Genomic DNA, 20,310 nt, shown 5'->3' with positions numbered 1-20,310 from the left:
GTTTTTCTCCCTCTTTTCCGCACTTGAGAAGGCGGGAGGTCTGTTAACGAGCGCGTTCAAAGCAAATCTGTTTTGTTTTGTTTTGCACCGAGCCGTACGACGTGTACACGTAAACAACAGAGACGTTCGCTGTTTACAGTACTTCTGGAAAGAGTAGAACCTTTCTTCGTGTCTGAGGAGTGATTCCGGTCTCTCTGGTTCTGTCTTCCCGCGGGTCTGAGGCGTCCCTGTCCCCCTGTCCTCTGCTGTTGTCCCCCGGGACACGCCCAGCCCAGCTCTGACACCCATAAGTCCCAGGAAGAGAAGCCTATGGAAATGAATGTTAAAAGCCGGGGTCTGGGTTTCATTTCCTCTCTCTTCTCACCCCCTGAGAAGCATGCAAATGGACGGTCGGGTCCAGAGTCACATCCCAGGACCGATTGGTTCTTTTTTTGTATTTTTTTAAGACATTTTTTAGGGCATTTCTGCTTCATTAGGATAGGACAGTGTAAGGACTGACAGGAAAGGTGGGAGAGCGAGAGAGAGCGAGAGAGAGAGGAGAAGACATGCAGCAAAGGGCATGGGCCAGATTGGAACGGTAAGGACTAGCCTTTATATGGTACGCGCCCCAACCCATTGAGCTACCAGGGCGACCCATTGAGCTACCGATTGGTTCTGTATGCTGGCCTGCATTAACCGTGAGGCGGGCACAGACAGAACCCGCGTGTCGCAAAGAGTCACTCACGGTGAAGCCGGTAACGGCGCCGCGAGAGGGCGCCGGCCGATTGGCCAAAGGAAGGCTTTGCTCTGTCGTACCACGGCGAGACCCTGGTGTATTATGAATAATAATTTGTATCATTTTTTTATATAATAGTTTTCCCGTTTTTTTGTACTGCCTAGCCGTGTGTAGACAAGGTGCGTCGGTGTGTCCATCCGGTCTGACCCTCTCCTCCCGCTCCTCCCCTCCCTCAGATAAAGAAGACCTCCGAGGCCACTCTGACCACCATCCAGGACATGGTGACCATCGAGGACTACGACGTGTCCGAGAGCTTCCACCACAGCCGCTCCTCGGAGTCGGTCAGGTCGGCGGTGTCGGAGACCTACCTCAGCAAGCCCAGCATCGCCAAGCGCAGGGCCAACCAGCAGGAGACGGAGCAGTTCTACTTCATGGTGAGGGGCCCCCGGCGAGGCCCCCCAGGGCCCTGCGCTGTGATCCCAGGGGAGAGATGGACGATATGACCTTTGACCTTGGTTTCACCTTGTGCAATGTGCAGACCGGGGAACTGAAGGGGTTAGATGTTGAGGATATTACGTAAGAGATGGACCAGGACACTGTATTACAGTACATAGAGGTAATACTGTATATTGTTACTGATGTCTCAAATCTATGGGTTTGACCTTGGCTTGACCTCTGGGTACCTTTTTGAAGTCTTACAATAAAACTGGATGTAGCAGGAGTCTGAGGAGAAGGAAATGGCTCATAATCATGTTGATAGCTTCAAAACCCAACATTTTAGGCATGAATCTGAACTATCGGCTCTTAACTATCAGCAGCCAATACGTCCTACCCCCTAGACAGTATCCTCAGTCCCTTCACTACCCCCTAGACAGAACAGTTTCCTCAGTCCCTTCACTACCCCCTAGACAGAACAGTTTCCTCAGTCCCTTCACTACCCCCTAGACAGAACAGTATCCTCAGTCCCTTCACTACCCCCTAGACAGAACAGTATCCTCAGTCCCTTCACTACCCCCTAGACAGAACAGTTTCCTCAGTCCCTTCACTACCCCCTAGACAGAACAGTATCCTCAGTCCCTTCACAGGCTGAAGATGGATGTGCTCTGATAACGATCTCAGAACACACATCCCCCTCTGCTCTCCCCTGGGCTGTCTGATTGGTGTCTGGGGGCAAGAAATGAGTCTTTCTGTCCGGCCGGCTGATTGGCTGGTTGATAAGCCGCCTGCCTGGTTGAATGGCTGCTTCGTCAGTGGACATAATGAATCTGCTTTTTCCTCAGAAATTCCGCGAGTTTCTGGAGGGTAGCAACCTGATCTCCAAGCTGCAGGCCAAACATGACTTGCTGAAGAGGACCCTGGGAGATGGTAAGCAGCTTCCTGTCCTCCTTCCTTCCTGTTCCTTCCTTCCTGTTCCTTCCTTCCTGTTCCTTCCTGTTCCTTCCTTCCTGTTCCTTCCTGTCCTACTTCCTGTCCTACTTCCTTCCTGTCCTACTTCCTTCCTGTTCCTTCCTGTCCTCCTTCCTTCCTGTTCCTTCCTTCCTGTTCCTTCCTGTCCTACTTCCTTCCTGTCCTACTTCCTTCCTGTCCTACTTCCTTCCTGTCCTACTTCCTTCCTGTCCTACTTCCTACCTGTTCCTTCCTGTCCTACTTCCTTCCTGTCCTACTTCCTTCCAATTCCTTCCTGTCCTCCTTCCTTCCTGTTCCTTCCTGGCCTACTTCCTTCCTGTCCTACTTCCTTCCTGTTCCTTCCTGTCCTACTTCCTTCCCATTCCTTCCTGTCCTCCATCCTTCCTGTTCCTTCCTGTTCCTTCCTGGCCTAGTTGGTAGTAACGTGCTCTATGTTCTGCCCTCTGCCAAACCAATATAATAATAAATAATAATACACTTTATTTAAATAGCACCTTTCTAAACAAATATTACAAAGTGCTTTACAAACAATCATCAGTACACCAAAACACTGGATAAAACACAAACAGTGGAAAATATAAGTATATTTTATAATATAAATATAAGTAAAAGGTCATTAGAAATATGAAACTCAGCACTGGGAAGGTAGCATAAAAAGATCAAATAAAATAAGAAAACAATTACAGCAACGACTTAGGACTAAGGAGTGAACTCAGATGGTAATGGAAGCATTAGTGTGCTGAGTCCGAGCTGAAGGGCGTATTATGCTGCTGTATTATCCCTCTTAGTGATTGAGGAGTGGCTAAGCTAATGGCCTCCCAGGCAATGTTAGCATTAGCGTTAGCGTGCGTGCTACAGGCTCTGGGTTCTACAGTGGTGGGATCTCACTCAAGACATGACTAATCAACTGTCAGCACAGCCAGCCCTCAACAGCTGAGCTAGAACAATACATGCAATCCCCTCCCAGCAGGGCCGGACTGGCCATGTGGCGTACCGGGCAAATGCCCGGTGGGCCGGACCTACTTGTGGGCCGATCTAAAAAAAAAAAGAGCTAACGAACGGCCCATAGAGCAGGGACAGCGGCCCATTGGTCCATTTTCTATACTGACACTGGGCTGGCCCAATCATATGTAGGCCCCACCCCTCCCTCTGTTAGTTTCAGGTGTCATTTGCGTGGGCCGTTAGAGAGCCAGCTGGCCTGTCCCCCCGTCAACAAATCGCGCAGCAGCACCCCCCCCCCCGTCAAGAAATCGCGCAGCAGCATCCCCCCCCCGTCAACAAATCGCGCAGCAGCATCCCCCCCCCCCCGTCAACAAATCGCGCAGCAGCATCCCCCCCCCCGTCAACAAATCGCGCAGCAGCACCCCCCCAACAAATCGCGCAGCAGCACCCCCCCCCCCGTCAACAAAACGAAACTGAAGGTGTTCCATCTCACCGCGTCGGCTCGGCTAGTGGCCTGACTGGGGCTACATTTCCCGGTAGGAAATATTCACCCAGTCCAGCCCTGGGTCCGGCCGATTGTGGTGGGCCGGTCTGGGCCAAAAATGCCAGGGCCGATTTTTTGTCCCAGTCCAGCCCTGCCTCCCAGGGTGGTCTGTGTATGTGTGTGTGTGTATGTGTGTGTGTGTGAGTGATGATAATGAGAGGTGGGGGGGGGGTCTCCTCGCTCTGCTTTTAAACAAGTGTCAGTGTTGAGGTGAGGTAGGTATCTCCGTGGGCAGGTCAGGTCAGAGAGCCACAGGCCTGGTGAGGTAGGTATCTCCGTGGGCAGGTCAGGTCAGAGAGCCACAGGCCTGGTCCACTCCTGCTCTCTCAAACCGTTGGAGTTTGAAACCATTTGGTGGTTAATGTTTGTCTTCACTTCTCTTGTGCTGATATAGGTTTTTATGTGCATAACTTCCTTTGCTTGCGGGTGAATATTATTGATGTGTGTGTGTGTGTGTGTGTGTGCGTGTGTGTGTGTGCGTGTGACCGTGAGGCCAGCGGTGGTGACCAGATGGCCGCCTGTGTGTGCTTTACTGAGCATGTGCACAATGCTCCTCAGGGTCCTCCGGGACCAGCCCTGTCCTCCGATCTCACCTCTCCTCTCTCTCTCTCCTCTCCTCTCCCTCCCTCCCTCTCTTCTCTCTCTCCCTCTCTCCTCTCCTCTCCCTCCCTCTCTCCTCCCCCTCCCTCTCTCCTCTCCTCTCCTCTCCTCTCCCCCCCCCATCTCCGCAGGTCACAGAGGTGACTACATGACTACAAGGTAAGACGACGCACTCACAAACACACTCATACACAGTTGTTGAGCCGTAACACGTCCTAACATGCAGAACGCACTACGTCCCGGTTCCTAACTCCGGACCGAGTTTTGTGTCGTGAAAGTTTAGTGTGAAAGTACCAGGATGTGAGACCAGTGGCCCTGGAGAGAGCGGAGCAGCAGATGCTCTTAGCTCCGACCCGACCGACCATCTGCCCAGCGCCTGGGGCCTCAGCCCTCTACCTCCGTACCGCTCCTCAGAGAAACGTTACTCTCCCCTCTCAGAGGAGGAGGAGGAGGAGGGGGGGGGGGGGAGGAGGAGGGGGGTAGGGAGGAATACTTTCAAGATGAAAATCTTTTGGGTTGGAATAGATTGAATGGTTGACGTTGATGGTATGAATAATGAAATTAGGTTTTTTAAGTTTGTTTTGTCACACAGTCTCACCCCAAAGGGAGGATTCCCCCTCTCACTGTCCGATAGTGACTCTAATCCCAGTATAGTGGCTCATGGGTATTGCTAGTTTGGGTCATGACTAGATTTGAGGGGGGGAGGGGCCTTCTCTACCCTAGATTTGAGGGGGGGAGAGGGGCCTTCTCTACCCTAGATTTGAGGGGGGGAGAGGGGCCTTCTCTACCCTAGATTTGAGGGGGGAGAGGGGCCTTCTCTACCCTAGATTTGAGGGGGGGAGAGGGGCCTTCTCTACCCTAGATTTGAGGGGGGGAGAGGGGCCTTCTCTACCCTAGATTTGAGGGGGGAGAGGGACCTTCTCTACCCTAGATTTGAGGGGGGGAGAGGGGCCTTCTCTACCCTAGATTTGAGGGGGGAGAGGGGCCTTCTCTACCCTAGATTTGAGGGGGGAGAGGGGCCTTCTCTACCCTAGATTTGAGGGGGGAGAGGGGCCTTCTCTACCCTAGATTTGAGGGGGGAGAGGGGCCTTCTCTACCCTAGATTTGAGGGGGGGAGAGGGGCCTTCTCTACCCTAGATTTGAGGGGGGAAGAGGGACCTTCTCTACCCTAGATTTGAGGGGGGGAGAGGGGCCTTCTCTACCCTAGATTTGAGGGGGGAAGAGGGGCCTTCTCTACCCTAGATTTGAGGGGGGAAGAGGGGCCTTCTCTACCCTAGATTTGAGGGGGGAAGAGGGGCCTTCTCTACCCTAGATTTGAGGGGGGAAGAGGGGCCTTCTCTACCTGCCATAATCTCACAGGTTCCATCTCTGAATACAGAATACACACTCACACACACACAGGTGCAGAATACACACTCACACACATATAAACGCACATCGCACCCTCACCCCCCTGCCCCCCCCCCCCCCCCCGCGGGCCTGGTATTCCCGTGACCTTCGCTGTTCGCTGGAAACGAAAGGGAGCATTTCAACCACCGCCCTTCATCAAGACGGCAAGCCTAGTCCTACATGTAGGTCCTCCATCCAAAGGGCCTCTTCGTCGTTAGGCTTCATCTGTGCCAGGCGAAGACCATTTTTGACCTGTACCTCTCTCTGATCCATAAGTGTAGAAAGGTGTGTTTTTGTGTTGGTTGCTCAAGCCTCTCTCCCCGCTGCAGGCCCCCCAGCCTGCCCCCCAGGCCCGGCGGAGGCACGAGGAGGGCCCGGCCCAGGTCTCTCTTTAACGTTAAGTTGTTTAATGGCAACCTGGAGTCGTTTGTTCAGGTACGGCTCTGGCCGGCCCTCGGCCCCTCCGGGCTGCGGTCGTGGGTCCCCTCTGCCGCGATACCGATCGGGACCGCTCCTCTCTGGCTCCTCCTCCTCCTCGCCTGGGCTCTGTCTGATCCCTCTGCCGCCTGGGTGTCAGGGAGCTCCGACTCGACGCTCTGGCTTCACTCTGCTGCTCCTCTAGCGCCGGGCAGGGGGCGGGGCCAGGGGGCGGGGCCAGGCTGGCCATCACTGACGGGGGGGTGGCCAGGAGGAGGGCTGAGGGCACACGGGGGAGGGGGGGATTCTTGTCTCCTGAGTCACTGACTGCTGACGGGGCCTCACAAAGAGAACGTACTTCCTCTCTTTCTCTCTCTCTCCTCTCTCTCTGTATCTTTCTCTCTCCTCTCTCTTTCTCTCTCCTCTCTCTCTGTATCTTTCTCTCTCCTCTCTCTTTCTCTCTCCTCTCTCTCTGTATCTTTCTCCTCTCTCTTTCTCTCTCCTCTCTCTCTGTCTCTTTCTCTCTCCTCTCCTCTCTCTCTCTCTCTCTCTCTCCTCTCCTCTCTCTCTGTATCTTTCTCTCTCCTCTCTCTCTGTCTCTTTCTCTCTCCTCTCTGTCTGTCTCTTTCTCTCTCCTCTCTCTCTGTCTCTTTCTCTCTCCTCTCTCTTTCTCTCTCCTCTCTCTGTCTCTCTCTTTCCTCTCTCTCTGTATCTTTCTCTCTCTCCTCTCTCTCTGTCTCTCTCTTTCCTCTCTCTCTGTCTCTTTCTCTCTCCTCTCTCTTTCTCTCTCTCCTCTCTCTCTGTCTCTTTCTCTCTCCTCTCTCTCTGTCTCTTTCTCTCTCCTCTCTCTCTGTCTCTTTCTCTCTCCTCTCTCTTTCTCTCTCCTCTCTCTGTCTCTTTCTCTCTCCTCTCTCTCTGTCTCTTTCTCTCTCCTCTCTCTCTGTCTCTATCTCTCTCCTCTCTCTTTCTCTCTCTCCTCTCTCTCTGTCTCTTTCTCTCTCCTCTCTCTGTCTCTTTCTCTCTCCTCTCTCTCTGTCTCTTTCTCTCTCCTCTCTCTTTCTCTCTCTCCTCTCTCTCTGTCTCTCACTTTCCTCTCTCTCTGTATCTTTCTCTCCTCTCTCTTGCTCTCTCTCCTCTCTCTCTGTCTCTTTCTCTCTCCTCTCTTTCTCTCTCTCCTCTCTCTCTGTCTCTCTTCTCTATCTGTCTCTCTCTCTCTCTGTGCCTCTCTCTCTTTCCCTCTCTCTCTCCCTCCCTCCCTCCCTCCCTCTCCTCTGTGGTCAGTGTGAAAGTAGACAGGCCCTGTCCTCCTGGGCCCTGTCCTCCCAGACCCTGTCCTCCCAGACCCTGTCCTCCTGGGCCCCTGCGGTGTTTAGATGCCTGCTCTGTTGTCAGTGTGGGGTGTGTGAGGGGGCCCGCCATCGCTGGGACTGATCTCATCTGGATCTCGCCTCCTCCCTTCTCCTCCCCTGTCTCTCTCTCTCTCTCTCTCTCTCTCTTCTCCTCTGCCTCAACCTTTCTTTGTAGCCGTGGACGACGGAACTCTCATGCCAGACACCAGGTAGAGTCTGCCTGTCCTACCTCACTTCCTGTATCCTACCTCACTTCCTGTATCCGTCTCTGTGCCCCGGCCTCTAACACCGCCGCTACTTCCCGCCTCTGGTGACTTCCGCTGTGGGCGTGTTTCTGTACAGACCAATCAGCCGGAGGTTTACTCACACAGGCCGAGTACTCTCAGAGCTTATGGAAGGAGAGCTGGAAGACGCTTGGCGCTCCGCCCATCTCCACTCTGACTAGATTTCAGTTAGTTTGACTCACTGGATGCAGGTTTTGGAGATAAGCCTCGTCATTGGGTTTATCACCGCCAATCAGCGGCGACAAAGATTCTCCCGGCCAATCAGATTCAATCCAGACTCCTCCCCTTCTGCTAGCTGGGTGTTACGGTCATCAAAGTCCACTTCACTACGTGAAACAACAACAACCTAGCGATCGCTCCGCCCAAGACAGTTGTGATTGGCTTAAAGAAATACAGTGTTTTCTCCAAATGGTAATGCATGCATCCAGTGCTGGCGCAGCGTAAACGAAGCATGGAGATAAACCCAGATAAGCCAGATTAGATTTCTGTCTGAAAATAGCACATATGTGTTTATATTCAACCTCCAAAACAAAATTGACAGGCGTTAGATTCAGCCGGCCATCTTGGCCGGTCGTGTAAACATCACATGTGATTGTGTTACATCATTCTGGCAGCGTGTGTTATATCCATTGGCAGCCAGTAGCTCTCAGCGTTGGTAGCTGTGCTTAGAGTGTGTGTATTCCCTGGCATGGCTGCTGTGTTTTGAGACGTGTGGTATTTCCGGGCGTGGTTGCTGCGTTTGGGACCTGTTTATCCCCTGGGGTTTGTAAACAAACCGGCAGGCCAGATTAAAAGCCTGCGTTGTACCAGGTCCTCGAGTGTGACCTCCCAGAGTGCCGAGCTGAGAGCCGCAACAGCAGCCGGTCGCTCTGTCAGGCCGTGCCACACTGTAGAGTAGCTCTATAAAAACCTCTATACCGGTCCAAGATGGCCGCCATCGCCAGGCCTCTAACTGTGAGAGGAGCGTGTCGTCCGCGAGGGGACGGATACCGTAGCTCCGCCTCTCGTCGCTTCTCAACTCCGTATGAAGTGTTTTCTACATTACATGAGTTCCCGTCTCTTATCAGACACGTGACAAGTGTGTGTTCTCTTATCAGACACGTGACAAGTGTGTGTTCTCTTATCAGACACGTGACAAGTGTGTGTTGGAGTGTTGACATGACCGGATAAACAGAGGACATTTTTAGCCCTGCCGGAGCACCATACAGCTACCCGGCTGCGTTGTATCTGTGGTCAGACACGCTGGCCTGTGATGTAACCGTGCGTTCTAACGAGGGTACACGAGATGTGAGCGACCTCCGGCCAGCTTCAGCCCGCCGTTTTAAACCCGCAGTAGAGAAACATAGATCCCGCCTTCCTTCACTAACCCCCTCCCCTCCGCTACCGGGTGCATGTTGATGTGAATGCGTGGTGCTCGTATTATTACAGTAGTGGAATGCTATATGTATATGTGTAATATGAGGACGAGAGCGTCCATCTTCTGTGTTAACTGTGTGATTCTCCTCCCTGCGAAGGACTCTGGTCAGGCCATCCCCCGCGTGGTGGAGAGCTGTATCCGCTTCATCAACCTGTACGGTGAGTCCGCCCTCTACGACAGACCTCACCGACCTTACGACCTTACTCATCACAACAGCTGTGTCCCAGATATCTCCGTCTTCTTACTAAAACCCACCGTAAATAGAAAACCTGTTCACTTTCAGAACCTGTCCAGGTTTGCTCGGTCAGTCGCGGATGACATTCCGGTCATTTCTGGGCGTTAATCGTTTGGCCGCGCCCGTTTTCCCGTGTCGGTGCTGATATTAGTTCCGTTTTTGTCACAGTCACGGCGAAGGCTGTACAGATGGTGTCCTGTTGACAGGGTTCAATGAGGGACAACCCTCTTCAGGCCGCAAACAGACAGACAGACAAGAAGACAGACAGACAGACAGACAGACAGACAGACAGACAGACAGACAGACAGACAGACAGACAGACAGACAGACAAGCAGACAGACAGACAGACAGACAGACAAGCAGACAGACAGCTAGACAGGCAGACAGGCAGACAGACAGACAGACAGACAGACAGACAGACAGACAGACAAGAAGACAGACAGACAGACAGACAGACAGACAGACAGACAGACAGACAGACAGACAGACAGACAAGAAGACAGACAGACAGACAGACAGACAGACAGACAAGCAGACAGACAGCTAGACAGGCAGACAGGCAGACAGACAGACAAGCAGACAGACAGACAGACAGACAGACAGACAAGCAGACAGACAGACAGCTATGCCATTCATAAATCTCTCACTGGACACCTGGGCTTCAATGTTAAAGACGTGACGGTGATGACCTCTTTGAGGGGCGGGGTCTCAGGTGTGACCATCTCATGATGGGGGATGGGGACGGACTCATTAAGTCGTGCCCTGACCCCTGACCCCTCTCCTTATTAAATGCTAATCCCGGCTGGAGGACACGTCACGAGGACTCTCCCCTTTGTTAGTTTCCCTTAATGAGGAACGTGAACGAGACGAGGTGCTCTGGTCCAGCAGAAGACTGCCCTGGCTGCTTTATCATAGGGCTGTGTGTCTCTCTCCTTCTCTCTCTCTCTCTCTCTCTCTCTCTCTCTCTCTCTCTCTCTGGGTCTCTCAATTTAACTCAATTATGTATGCTTTATCGGCATAATGTTAAAGGCTAACAATCTTGCCAAAGCGCTTCACAGCAAAGGGACAAATGATACAATCATGAATTGAACAGAAATAGAGTTAATATGATGGTGTAAGAGAACATCTCAGTGTGTCTGTGTGAAACGTACATGAGCACGCAGAAGATAGCGCTACAATCAACCCCCCCTCCATCTCTCCATGGTTCTTCAATCAACCCCCCTCCATCTCTCCATGGTTCCTCAATCAACCCCCCTCCATCTCTCCATGGTTCTTCAATGAAACCCCTCCATCTCTCCATGGTTCTTCAATGAAACCCCTCCATCTCTCCATGGTTCTTCAATGACCCCCCCTCCATCTCTCCATGGTTCTTCAATGAAACCCCTCCATCTCTCCATGGTTCTTCAATGAAACCCCTCCATCTCTCCATGGTTCTTCAATGACCCCCCCTCCATCTCTCCATGGTTCTTCAATGACCCCCCCTCCATCTCTCCATGGTTCTTCAATCAACCCCCCTCCATCTCTCCATGGTTCTTCAATGACCCCCCCTCCATCTCTCCATGGTTCTTCAATGACCCCCCCTCCATCTCTCCATGGTTCTTCAATCAACCCCCCTCCATCTCTCCATGGTTCTTCAATCAACCCCCCCTCCATCTCTCCATGGTTCTTCAATCAACCCCCCTCCATCTCTCCATGGTTCTTCAATGACCCCCCCTCCATCTCTCCATGGTTCTTCAATGAACCCCCCCTCCATCTCTCCATGGTTCTTCAATGACCCCCCCTCCATCTCTCCATGGTTCCTCTCCGCAGGGCTTCAACATCAGGGGATCTTCCGCGTGTCTGGCTCTCAGCTGGAGGTCAACGACATCAAGAACTCCTTTGAGAGAGGTACTGTGTGACATGGCAACCGGTTTGATTTGATTGACACTTGATTTACAGTACCTATGAGGTACTGGAGTTTGTAGATATTCACATGAACTCATAACACTGTCTCTGTGAAGGAGACACGTGAGGTTATCACGTTAAACTTTTGTTTTTATTTTATTTAGTTCATTTGCACTGGGACAATGCACATCAATTGACATTACTGTAAATGTGCCAGTTTGAGCTGTGTAGCTAGTTTCCAACTGCAGTCCCAAGGCAAGATGTTAAGTTCCTGATAAAAACGTAGGTAATAAAAGAAGCACTTAAGCCACTTACTCGTTTCCATGACTGCAGTAAGGAGCTAACTGACTTACTACCCGGTCTCCTAGGTAACGACCCCCTGACAGACGAGGAGAACAACCATGACATCAACTCTGTGGCCGGTGTTCTCAAACTGTACTTCAGAGGCCTGGAGAACCCCTTGTTCCCCAAGGAGAGGTTCCACGACCTGCTCTCCTGCATCAGTACGTACTGAACCTTTGCAACATACACTCACACACACACACACACACTCACACACACTCATACGCACACACACTCACACTTACAGGGCAAGCCAAACCCAGTCTCGGGACCTGGGATATCTGGGGTGCATACGGTCATCAGTGATGCGTCATCAGGAGGTCATACTGTCCATCACTGTCCACTGGGCGCGTGAAAGACACTTTGTTGAGCCCGGGACGCCTCTGAGAAGGGAGGTCATTGTGGCGGGTGAGAGCGGCTGATGGAATGTGTCCGTGCTCTGACACCACACTAGCTGGTGTGTTTACATCAGGCCCCACAGCACCCAGGAGGCTCGGCTGGTACAGGCACACACTTTGTCCTCTTACAGTAAGGGGCCGCCTCGCGAAGCGCAGTCAGCTGTCTGTGTGTGACTGCTGACCTTCTGAGATGGCATGCGGGGGCTTTGGGGTCGGGGGGGGGGGCGGGGTACGGACTCTGGTAAAGAACAATGCGCTCGCCAGTGAATCACATGGACACAACGTGTGCTGTAATTCCTTGTGGCCTTACAGGGGCGTGGCTGTCAGTGTGTGTGTGTGTGGGGGGGGGTGTCCTTGGGTGTGGATGTGGGTGCGCATGCCTTCGCGCGTGTGTGTGTGTGGGTGGGCGTGTGAGCTGGCGGACGAAGGGCATCGGTTTACACTTGAGCCGTGTGAGCGATGGGGATTCCCTGTTTACATTCCCAGACCAGACGTGCCACAGAGCGGGGAGCGAGGCCCCTGAGCCTGGCCAGCGGCCGCCAGGTTTATTCAAAACCCTCCCTTCGGGTCACGCTGACGGGCCGTCCTGTAGAGATCCCTCTCGCCGGGCAGGAACAGACAGACAGCCTTATTTTTTTTCCAGAGCCTCATTTGGGTTCATCTCTCTCTTATTTGGAGATATGTCATCTTGAGATCTCTCACGAGGGCGTGGGGGGGGGATTTTAAATAAAAGGCCGTGAAGTTTTCAGGAACTATGCAGGAACCTCGTTAGCCGCTCACGTAAGACGAACGTCGTCACCGCCTGGATTCCCAAAAGGCCGTCTCCCCAGACGACGGGGGTCGGGGGCCACGGGGCTATTTTAGTCGGCGGAGCCGAATGAAAGCATCCGAGCTCAGATGGCCGGGGGGGGAAACGGCGGCGGCGGCGCTCTCTCTCCGATAAGCACGCTAACGATGGCGCGGGGCGCTAGGGAAGTGACTGAGGTAGATCTGAGTCTCTCTGCAACCTCCCCCCCCCCGCTGAGGAGAGCGAGGGGGAGATGGAGACAGGAAGGGGAGAGAAGAGGATTCACAGACTGAATGACTGAACAGGAGCCCGGCTCTGGAGGCGAGCAGAACCTGACCGGGGACGAGGAGAGTCTGATTCTAGTGGAGAGTAGAGTCTGATTCTAGTGGAGAGTAGAGTCTGATTCTAGTGGAGAGTAGAGTCTGATTCTAGTGGAGAGTAGAGTCTGATTCTAGTGGAGAGTAGAGTCTGATTCTAGTGGAGAGTAGAGTCTGATTCTAGTGGAGAGTAGAGTCTGATTCTAGTGGAGAGTAGAGTCTGATTCTAGTGGAGAGTAGAGTCTGATTCTAGTGGAGAGTAGAGTCTGATTCTGGTGGAGAGTAGAGTCTGATTCTAGTGGAGAGTAGAGTGATTCTAGTGGAGAGTAGAGTCTGATTCTAGTGGAGAGTAGAGTCTGATTCTAGTGGAGAATGCAGTAGAGTCTGATTCTAGTGGAGAGTAGAGTCTGATTCTAGTGGAGAGTAGAGTCTGATTCTAGTGGAGAGTAGAGTCTGATTCTAGTGGAGAATGCAGTAGAGTCTGATTCTAGTGGAGAGTAGAGTCTGATTCTAGTGGAGAGTAGAGTCTGATTCTAGTGGAGAGTAGAGTCTGATTCTAGTGGAGAGTAGAGTCTGATTCTAGTGGAGAATGCAGTAGAGTGCTGGCCTGTGTGCACCTGAGGCAGGGCTGGTCGCTCTGTATAAGCGCCGAGCGGGGCGGCCAGGTGAAGAACCTCCGTTACACATGCGTCCGACACGAGTCAGAGGAAGGGACACGTCTCAGAGTCAGAGGAAGGGACGCGTCTCAGAGTCAGAGGAAGGGACACGTCTCAGAGTCAGAGGAAGGGACACGTCTCAGAGTCAGAGGAAGGGACGCGTCTCAGAGTCAGAGGAAGGGACACGTCTCAGAGTCAGAGGAAGGGACACGTCTCAGAGTCAGAGGAGGGGACACGTCTCAGAGTCAGAGGAAGGGACACGTCTCAGAGTCAGAGGAAGGGACACGTCTCAGAGTCAGAGGAAGGGACACGTCTCAGAGTCAGAGGAAGGGACACGTCTCAGAGTCAGAGGAAGGGACACGTCTCAGAGTCAGAGGAAGGGACACGTCTCAGAGTCAGAGGAAGGGACGCGTCTCAGAGTCAGAGGAAGGGACGCGTGTCAGAGTCAGAGGAAGGGACACGTCTCAGAGGAAGGGACACGTCTCAGAGTCAGAGGAAGGGACACGTCTCAGAGTCAGAGGAAGGGACACGTCTCAGAGTCAGAGGAAGGGACACGTCTCAGAGTCAGAGGAAGGGACACGTCTCAGAGTCAGAGGAAGGGACACGTCTCAGAGTCAGAGGAAGGGACACGTCTCAGAGTCAGAGGAAGGGACACGTCTCAGAGTCAGAGGAAGGGACACGTCTCAGAGTCAGAGGAAGGGACACGTCTCAGAGTCAGAGGAGGGGACACGTCTCAGAGTCAGAGGAAGGGACACGTCTCAGAGTCAGAGGAAGGGACACGTCTCAGAGTCAGAGGAAGGGACACGTCTCAGAGTCAGAGGAAGGGACACGTCTCAGAGTCAGAGGAAGGGACACGTCTCAGAGTCAGAGGAAGGGACACGTCTCAGAGTCAGAGGAAGGGACGCGTCTCAGAGTCAGAGGAAGGGACGCGTGTCAGAGTCAGAGGAAGGGACACGTCTCAGAGGAAGGGACACGTCTCAGAGTCAGAGGAAGGGACACGTCTCAGAGTCAGAGGAAGGGACACGTCTCAGAGTCAGAGGAAGGGACACGTCTCAGAGTCAGAGGAAGGGACACGTCTCAGAGTCAGAGGAAGGGACACGTCTCAGAGTCAGAGGAAGGGACACGTCTCAGAGTCAGAGGAAGGGACACGTCTCAGAGTCAGAGGAAGGGACACGTCTCAGAGTCAGAGGAGGGGACACGTCTCAGAGTCAGAGGAAGGGACACGTCTCAGAGTCAGAGGAAGGGACACGTCTCAGAGTCAGAGGAAGGGACACGTCTCAGAGTCAGAGGAAGGGACACGTCTCAGAGTCAGAGGAAGGGACACGTCTCAGAGTCAGAGGAAGGGACACGTCTCAGAGTCAGAGGAAGGGACGCGTCGGCCTCAAAGTCACATCACTCACCGTGACGAGAGGACGGTCTGGATGAGAGGGCTTAATCACTGATCCACACACACGGGCGCAGACACAGGCACCGGCACGCACACACACACACGCACACACACACACACACACACACACACACACACGCCAAGGCAAGTTTATTTGTATTGCACCTTTCAGCAACAAGGCAATTCAAAGTGCTTTAGATGAGACATTAAAAGCATCGAGACAAAGTGCAAGAAACACATAAAAGGTCATATAAAGATATCTACTGTAGGTGTGGTTTGATAATGATTGAATACACACACTGACCTTGGTTCACCCCCCCTCTCCCCCCCCCCTACCCCTGCTCTGTCCATCAGGGATAGAGAACCTGTACGAGAGGGCCCTGTACATCCGGAAGATTCTGATGACCACGCCCAGATCTGTCCTCATTGTGATGAGATACCTCTTCTCCTTCCTCAACCAGTAAGACCACAGTGATAACCTGTCATAACTTGTCATAACCTGTCATAACCTGTCATAACTCACCCTCAGCCCACCATGTTAAAGGAGTAGTAAAGGGACAATGCATGTTTAGCCCTGTTTTAAGGTTACTTATGATCATATACAATGGTTCAGATCAAAACGTTGACAAAACTAGCACTTTTGAGAAAGTCTGATAATTGCTCTACCACCGTTTTGGTCATACAATGGATGTGGGAGCGCACCTTTTAAAAATCATTAAAAAAAACTCTCAATTTCAAAGACTAGAAACTCACCGAGGTGTTGGTTGGCATTCTGACATATAATTCGCCATAAAGTAAGATTCTAGTTCATCTGGAAAGGCTTTTTAAAATATTTAGCATAGAACTATTTAGTCGCAGCACATATGTGTGTAAACTTCCGCAAACTAGGTAGCCTAGCAACATAAACAATAACTATCATAAGTAGTTCCGCTTCCTGAATCCCCTCTGCGGATTGATCTACACATCTACAACGGTCGCGTCGATACAAGTCAATGGATTTCATAAAATGATCAATAAAACCCTACAGGATTCATACAACGGACACCAATTACCCCCTCGGTGAGCTTCTTGTCTCTGAAATCGAGAGTTTAACATGTTTTTGAAAGATTTTTCAAGGTGCCCACCCACATCCATTGTATGACCAAAACGGTGGTAGAGCAATTATCAGACTTTCTCAAAAGTGCTAGTTTTGTCAACGTTTTGATCTGAACCATTGTATATGATCATAAGTAACCTTAAAACAGGGCTAAACATGCATTTCCCCTTTACTACTCCTTTAAACTAGAATCTGTACGGTAAATATATCTCTTGAAGAGTCTTTAAAACGGTGACCGTGACTCAGTTGACTGGATGAAATACGTGTTCTCAGTACTTTGCGTGCTCTCCTTTTGGTATGCGAGCCGTCGCATGTGTTTATATCCAAAAGAGAACGACCAATCGGTGTGTGACGTGTGCATCTACCCCTCCCCCAGTCTGTCTCAGTACAGCGACGAGAACATGATGGACCCCTACAACCTGGCCATCTGCTTCGGGCCCACCCTCATGCCCACCCCCGACATCCAGGACCAGGTGTCCTGCCAGGCGCACGTCAATGAGGTCATCAAGACCATCATCATCCACCACGAGACCATCTTCCCTGACGCCAAAGAGCTGGACGGACCCGTCTACGAGAAGTGCATGGCCGGGGGAGACTACTGGTGAGGTCAAGGGTCACCTTCATCATCAAGTACCGGTCTTGTACTTTTGTACTTGATAGTGTAGCGGTATCTTATTCACTCTGACTGATGCGTACTAGTACCTACCATACCAGTATCTACCATACCAGTACCTACCATACCAGTACCTACCATACCAGTACCTAGCATACCAGTACCTACCATACCAGTACCTACCATACCAGTACCTACCATACTAGTATCTACCATACCAGTACCTACCATACCAGTACCTACCATACCAGTACCTACCATACCAGTACCTACCATACTAGTATCTACCATACCAGTACCTACCATACCAGTACCTACCATACTAGTATCTACCATACCAGTACCTACCATACCAGTACCTACCATACCAGTACCTAGTATACCAGTACCTACCATACCAGTATCTACCATACCAGTACCTACCATACCAGTATCTACCATACCAGTACCTACCATACCAGTATCTACCATACCAGTACCTACCATACCAGTATCTACCATACCAGTACCTACCATACCAGTACCTACCATACCAGTACCTACCATACCAGTACCTACCATACCAGTATCTACCATACCAGTACCTACCATACCAGTACCTACCATACCAGTATCTACCATACCAGTATCTACCATACTAGTACCTACCATACCAGTACCTACCATACCAGTATCTACCATACCAGTACCTACCATACCAGTATCTACCATACCAGTATCTACCATACCAGTACCTACCATACCAGTATCTACCATACCAGTACCTACCATACTAGTACCATACCAGTATCTACCATACCAGTACCTACCATACTAGTACCTACCATACCAGTATCTACCATACCAGTATCTACCATACCACTATCTACCATACCAGTATCTACCATACCAGTACCTACCATACCAGTACCTACCATACCAGTATCTACCATACCAGTACCTACCATACCAGTACCTAGTATACCAGTATCTACCATACCAGTATCTACCATACCAGTACCTACCATACCAGTATCTACCATACCAGTACCTACCATACCAGTATCTACCATACCAGTACCTACCATACTAGTACCATACCAGTATCTACCATACCAGTACCTACCATACCAGTATCTACCATACCAGTACCTACCATACCAGTACCTACCATACCAGTACCTAGTATACCAGTATCTACCATACCAGTATCTACCATACCAGTACCTAGTATACCAGTACCTACCATACCAGTATCTACCATACCAGTACCTAGTATACCAGTACCTACCATACCAGTATCTACCATACCAGTATCTACCATACTAGTATCTACCATACCAGTACCTACCATACCAGTACCTACCATACCAGTACCTACCATACCAGTATCTACCATACCAGTACCTAGTATACCAGTACCTACCATACCAGTACCTACCATACCAGTATCTACCATACCAGTATCTACCATACCAGTACCTAGTATACCAGTACCTACCATACCAGTATCTACCATACCAGTACCTAGTATACCAGTACCTACCATACCAGTATCTACCATACCAGTACCTACCATACCAGTATCTACCATACCAGTACCTACCATACCAGTACCTACCATACCAGTACCTACCATACCAGTATCTACCATACCAGTACCTAGTATACCAGTACCTACCATACCAGTACCTACCATACCAGTATCTACCATACCAGTATCTACCATACCACTATCTACCATACCACTATCTACCATACCAGTATCTACCATACCAGTATCTACCATACCAGTACCTACCATACCAGTATCTACCATACCAGTACCTACCATACCAGTATCTACCATACCAGTACCTACCATACCAGTACCTACCATACCAGTACCTACCATACCAGTATCTACCATACCAGTACCTACCATACCAGTATCTACCATACCAGTACCTACCATACCAGTATCTACCATACCAATACCTACCATACCAGTATCTACCATACCAGTACCTACCATACCAGTATCTACCATACCAGTATCTACCATACCAGTATCTACCATACCAGTACCTACCATACCAGTACCTACCATACCAGTATCTACCATACCAGTATCTACCATACCAGTATATACCATACCAGTACCTAGCATACCAGTATCTACCATACCAGTACCTAGCATACCAGTATCTACCATACCAGTATATACCATACCAGTACCTAGCATACCAGTATCTACCATACTAGTATCTACCATACCAGTATCTACCATACCAGTACCTACCATACTAGTACCTACCATACCAGTATCTACCATACCAGTATCTACCATACCAGTACCTACCATACCAGTATCTACCATACTAGTATCTACCATACCAGTATCTACCATACCAGTACCTACCATACTAGTACCTACCATACCAGTATCTACCATACCAGTATCTACCATACCAGTATCTACCATACCAGTACCTACCATACCAGTACCTACCATACCAGTACCTACCATACCAGTACCTACCATACCAGTATCTACCATACCAGTATCTACCATACCAGTATCTACCATACCAGTATCTACCATACCAGTACCTACCATACCAGTATCTACCATACCAGTATCTACCATACCAGTACCTACCATACCAGTATCTACCATACCAGTATCTACCATACCAGTACCTACCATACCATACCAGTACCTACCATACCAGTACCTACCATACCAGTACCTACCATACCAGTATCTACCATACCAGTACCTAGCATACCAGTACCTACCATACCAGTACCTACCATACCAGTACCTACCATACCAGTATCTACCATACCAGTATCTACCATACCAGTACCTACCATACCAGTATCTACCATACCAGTATCTACCATACCAGTACCTACCATACCAGTACCTACCATACCAGTACCTACCATACCAGTACCTACCATACCAGTACCTACCATACCAGTATCTACCATACCAGTACCATACCAGTACCTACCATACCAGTATCTACCATACCAGTACCTACCATACCAGTATCTACCATACCAGTACCTACCATACCAGTATCTACCATACCAGTATCTACCATACCAGTGCCTTAGTCAGACTGGGAGGAGCCAGCTGGACACCCCTCTTCTCTGAGACATGGTCGGGAGGGCGGGGCTAAGGGCTCATGGGGTCAGGTCAGAGGTCACTCAGAGTGAAAGGATACAGGGGCGACCTCTGATGATGTCACAGTAACGAGCTGCGGTGCTAGATGGGGCAGGGCTGGAGAGCGAGCCAAACGGCGTGCTCCTCCACTTTCCTCTCCTTCATCCACACTCATCTAAACCAAAAAAGAACCAGGTTTTTCCATGAATAGAAGTCCTGATCCATATTAGGCGATGGGTGGAGAAGGGAAGCAGCCACGTTGCATTGTTCAGATTCTCTCGACTGCTGGATAACATGGTGTGACAGGAGATGGTTGTCTCTATGGTAACTGACCCCTGACCCTGTGTCTCCTCCCCCAAAGTGAGAGTCCCTACAGCGAGCACGGAGCCCTGGA

General features: G+C 50.8%; 1 protein-coding gene across 1 annotated transcript in view; it reads left to right on the top strand.

The window, feature by feature from the left end:
- Positions 1–559: 559 nt before the first annotated feature.
- The window catches only part of srgap1a (SLIT-ROBO Rho GTPase activating protein 1a), a gene marked incomplete at its 5' end in the record, with an annotated part of 41,470 nt that continues 21,719 nt past the window's right edge, over positions 560–20,310 (top strand). Inside the window, 11 exons of the mRNA XM_084452825.1 lie at positions 560–577; positions 952–1,149; positions 1,996–2,080; positions 4,340–4,367; positions 7,539–7,572; positions 9,162–9,222; positions 11,110–11,187; positions 11,553–11,687; positions 15,426–15,531; positions 16,544–16,768; positions 20,278–20,310. The exon at positions 20,278–20,310 is cut by the window's right edge and continues 47 nt beyond it. Of these exons, the coding sequence (XP_084308951.1) occupies positions 560–577; positions 952–1,149; positions 1,996–2,080; positions 4,340–4,367; positions 7,539–7,572; positions 9,162–9,222; positions 11,110–11,187; positions 11,553–11,687; positions 15,426–15,531; positions 16,544–16,768; positions 20,278–20,310 (1,001 nt within the window). The remainder of the gene's footprint in view (positions 578–951; positions 1,150–1,995; positions 2,081–4,339; positions 4,368–7,538; positions 7,573–9,161; positions 9,223–11,109; positions 11,188–11,552; positions 11,688–15,425; positions 15,532–16,543; positions 16,769–20,277) is intronic.

The sequence above is a fragment of the Borostomias antarcticus genome (assembly GCF_949987555.1).
Source record: "Borostomias antarcticus genome assembly, chromosome: 18".
In the NCBI taxonomy this organism is placed as follows: Eukaryota; Metazoa; Chordata; class Actinopteri; order Stomiiformes; family Stomiidae; genus Borostomias; species Borostomias antarcticus.
The sequence above is the reverse complement of the archived record's forward strand: the minus strand, read 5'-3'. Positions and strand labels throughout refer to the sequence as shown.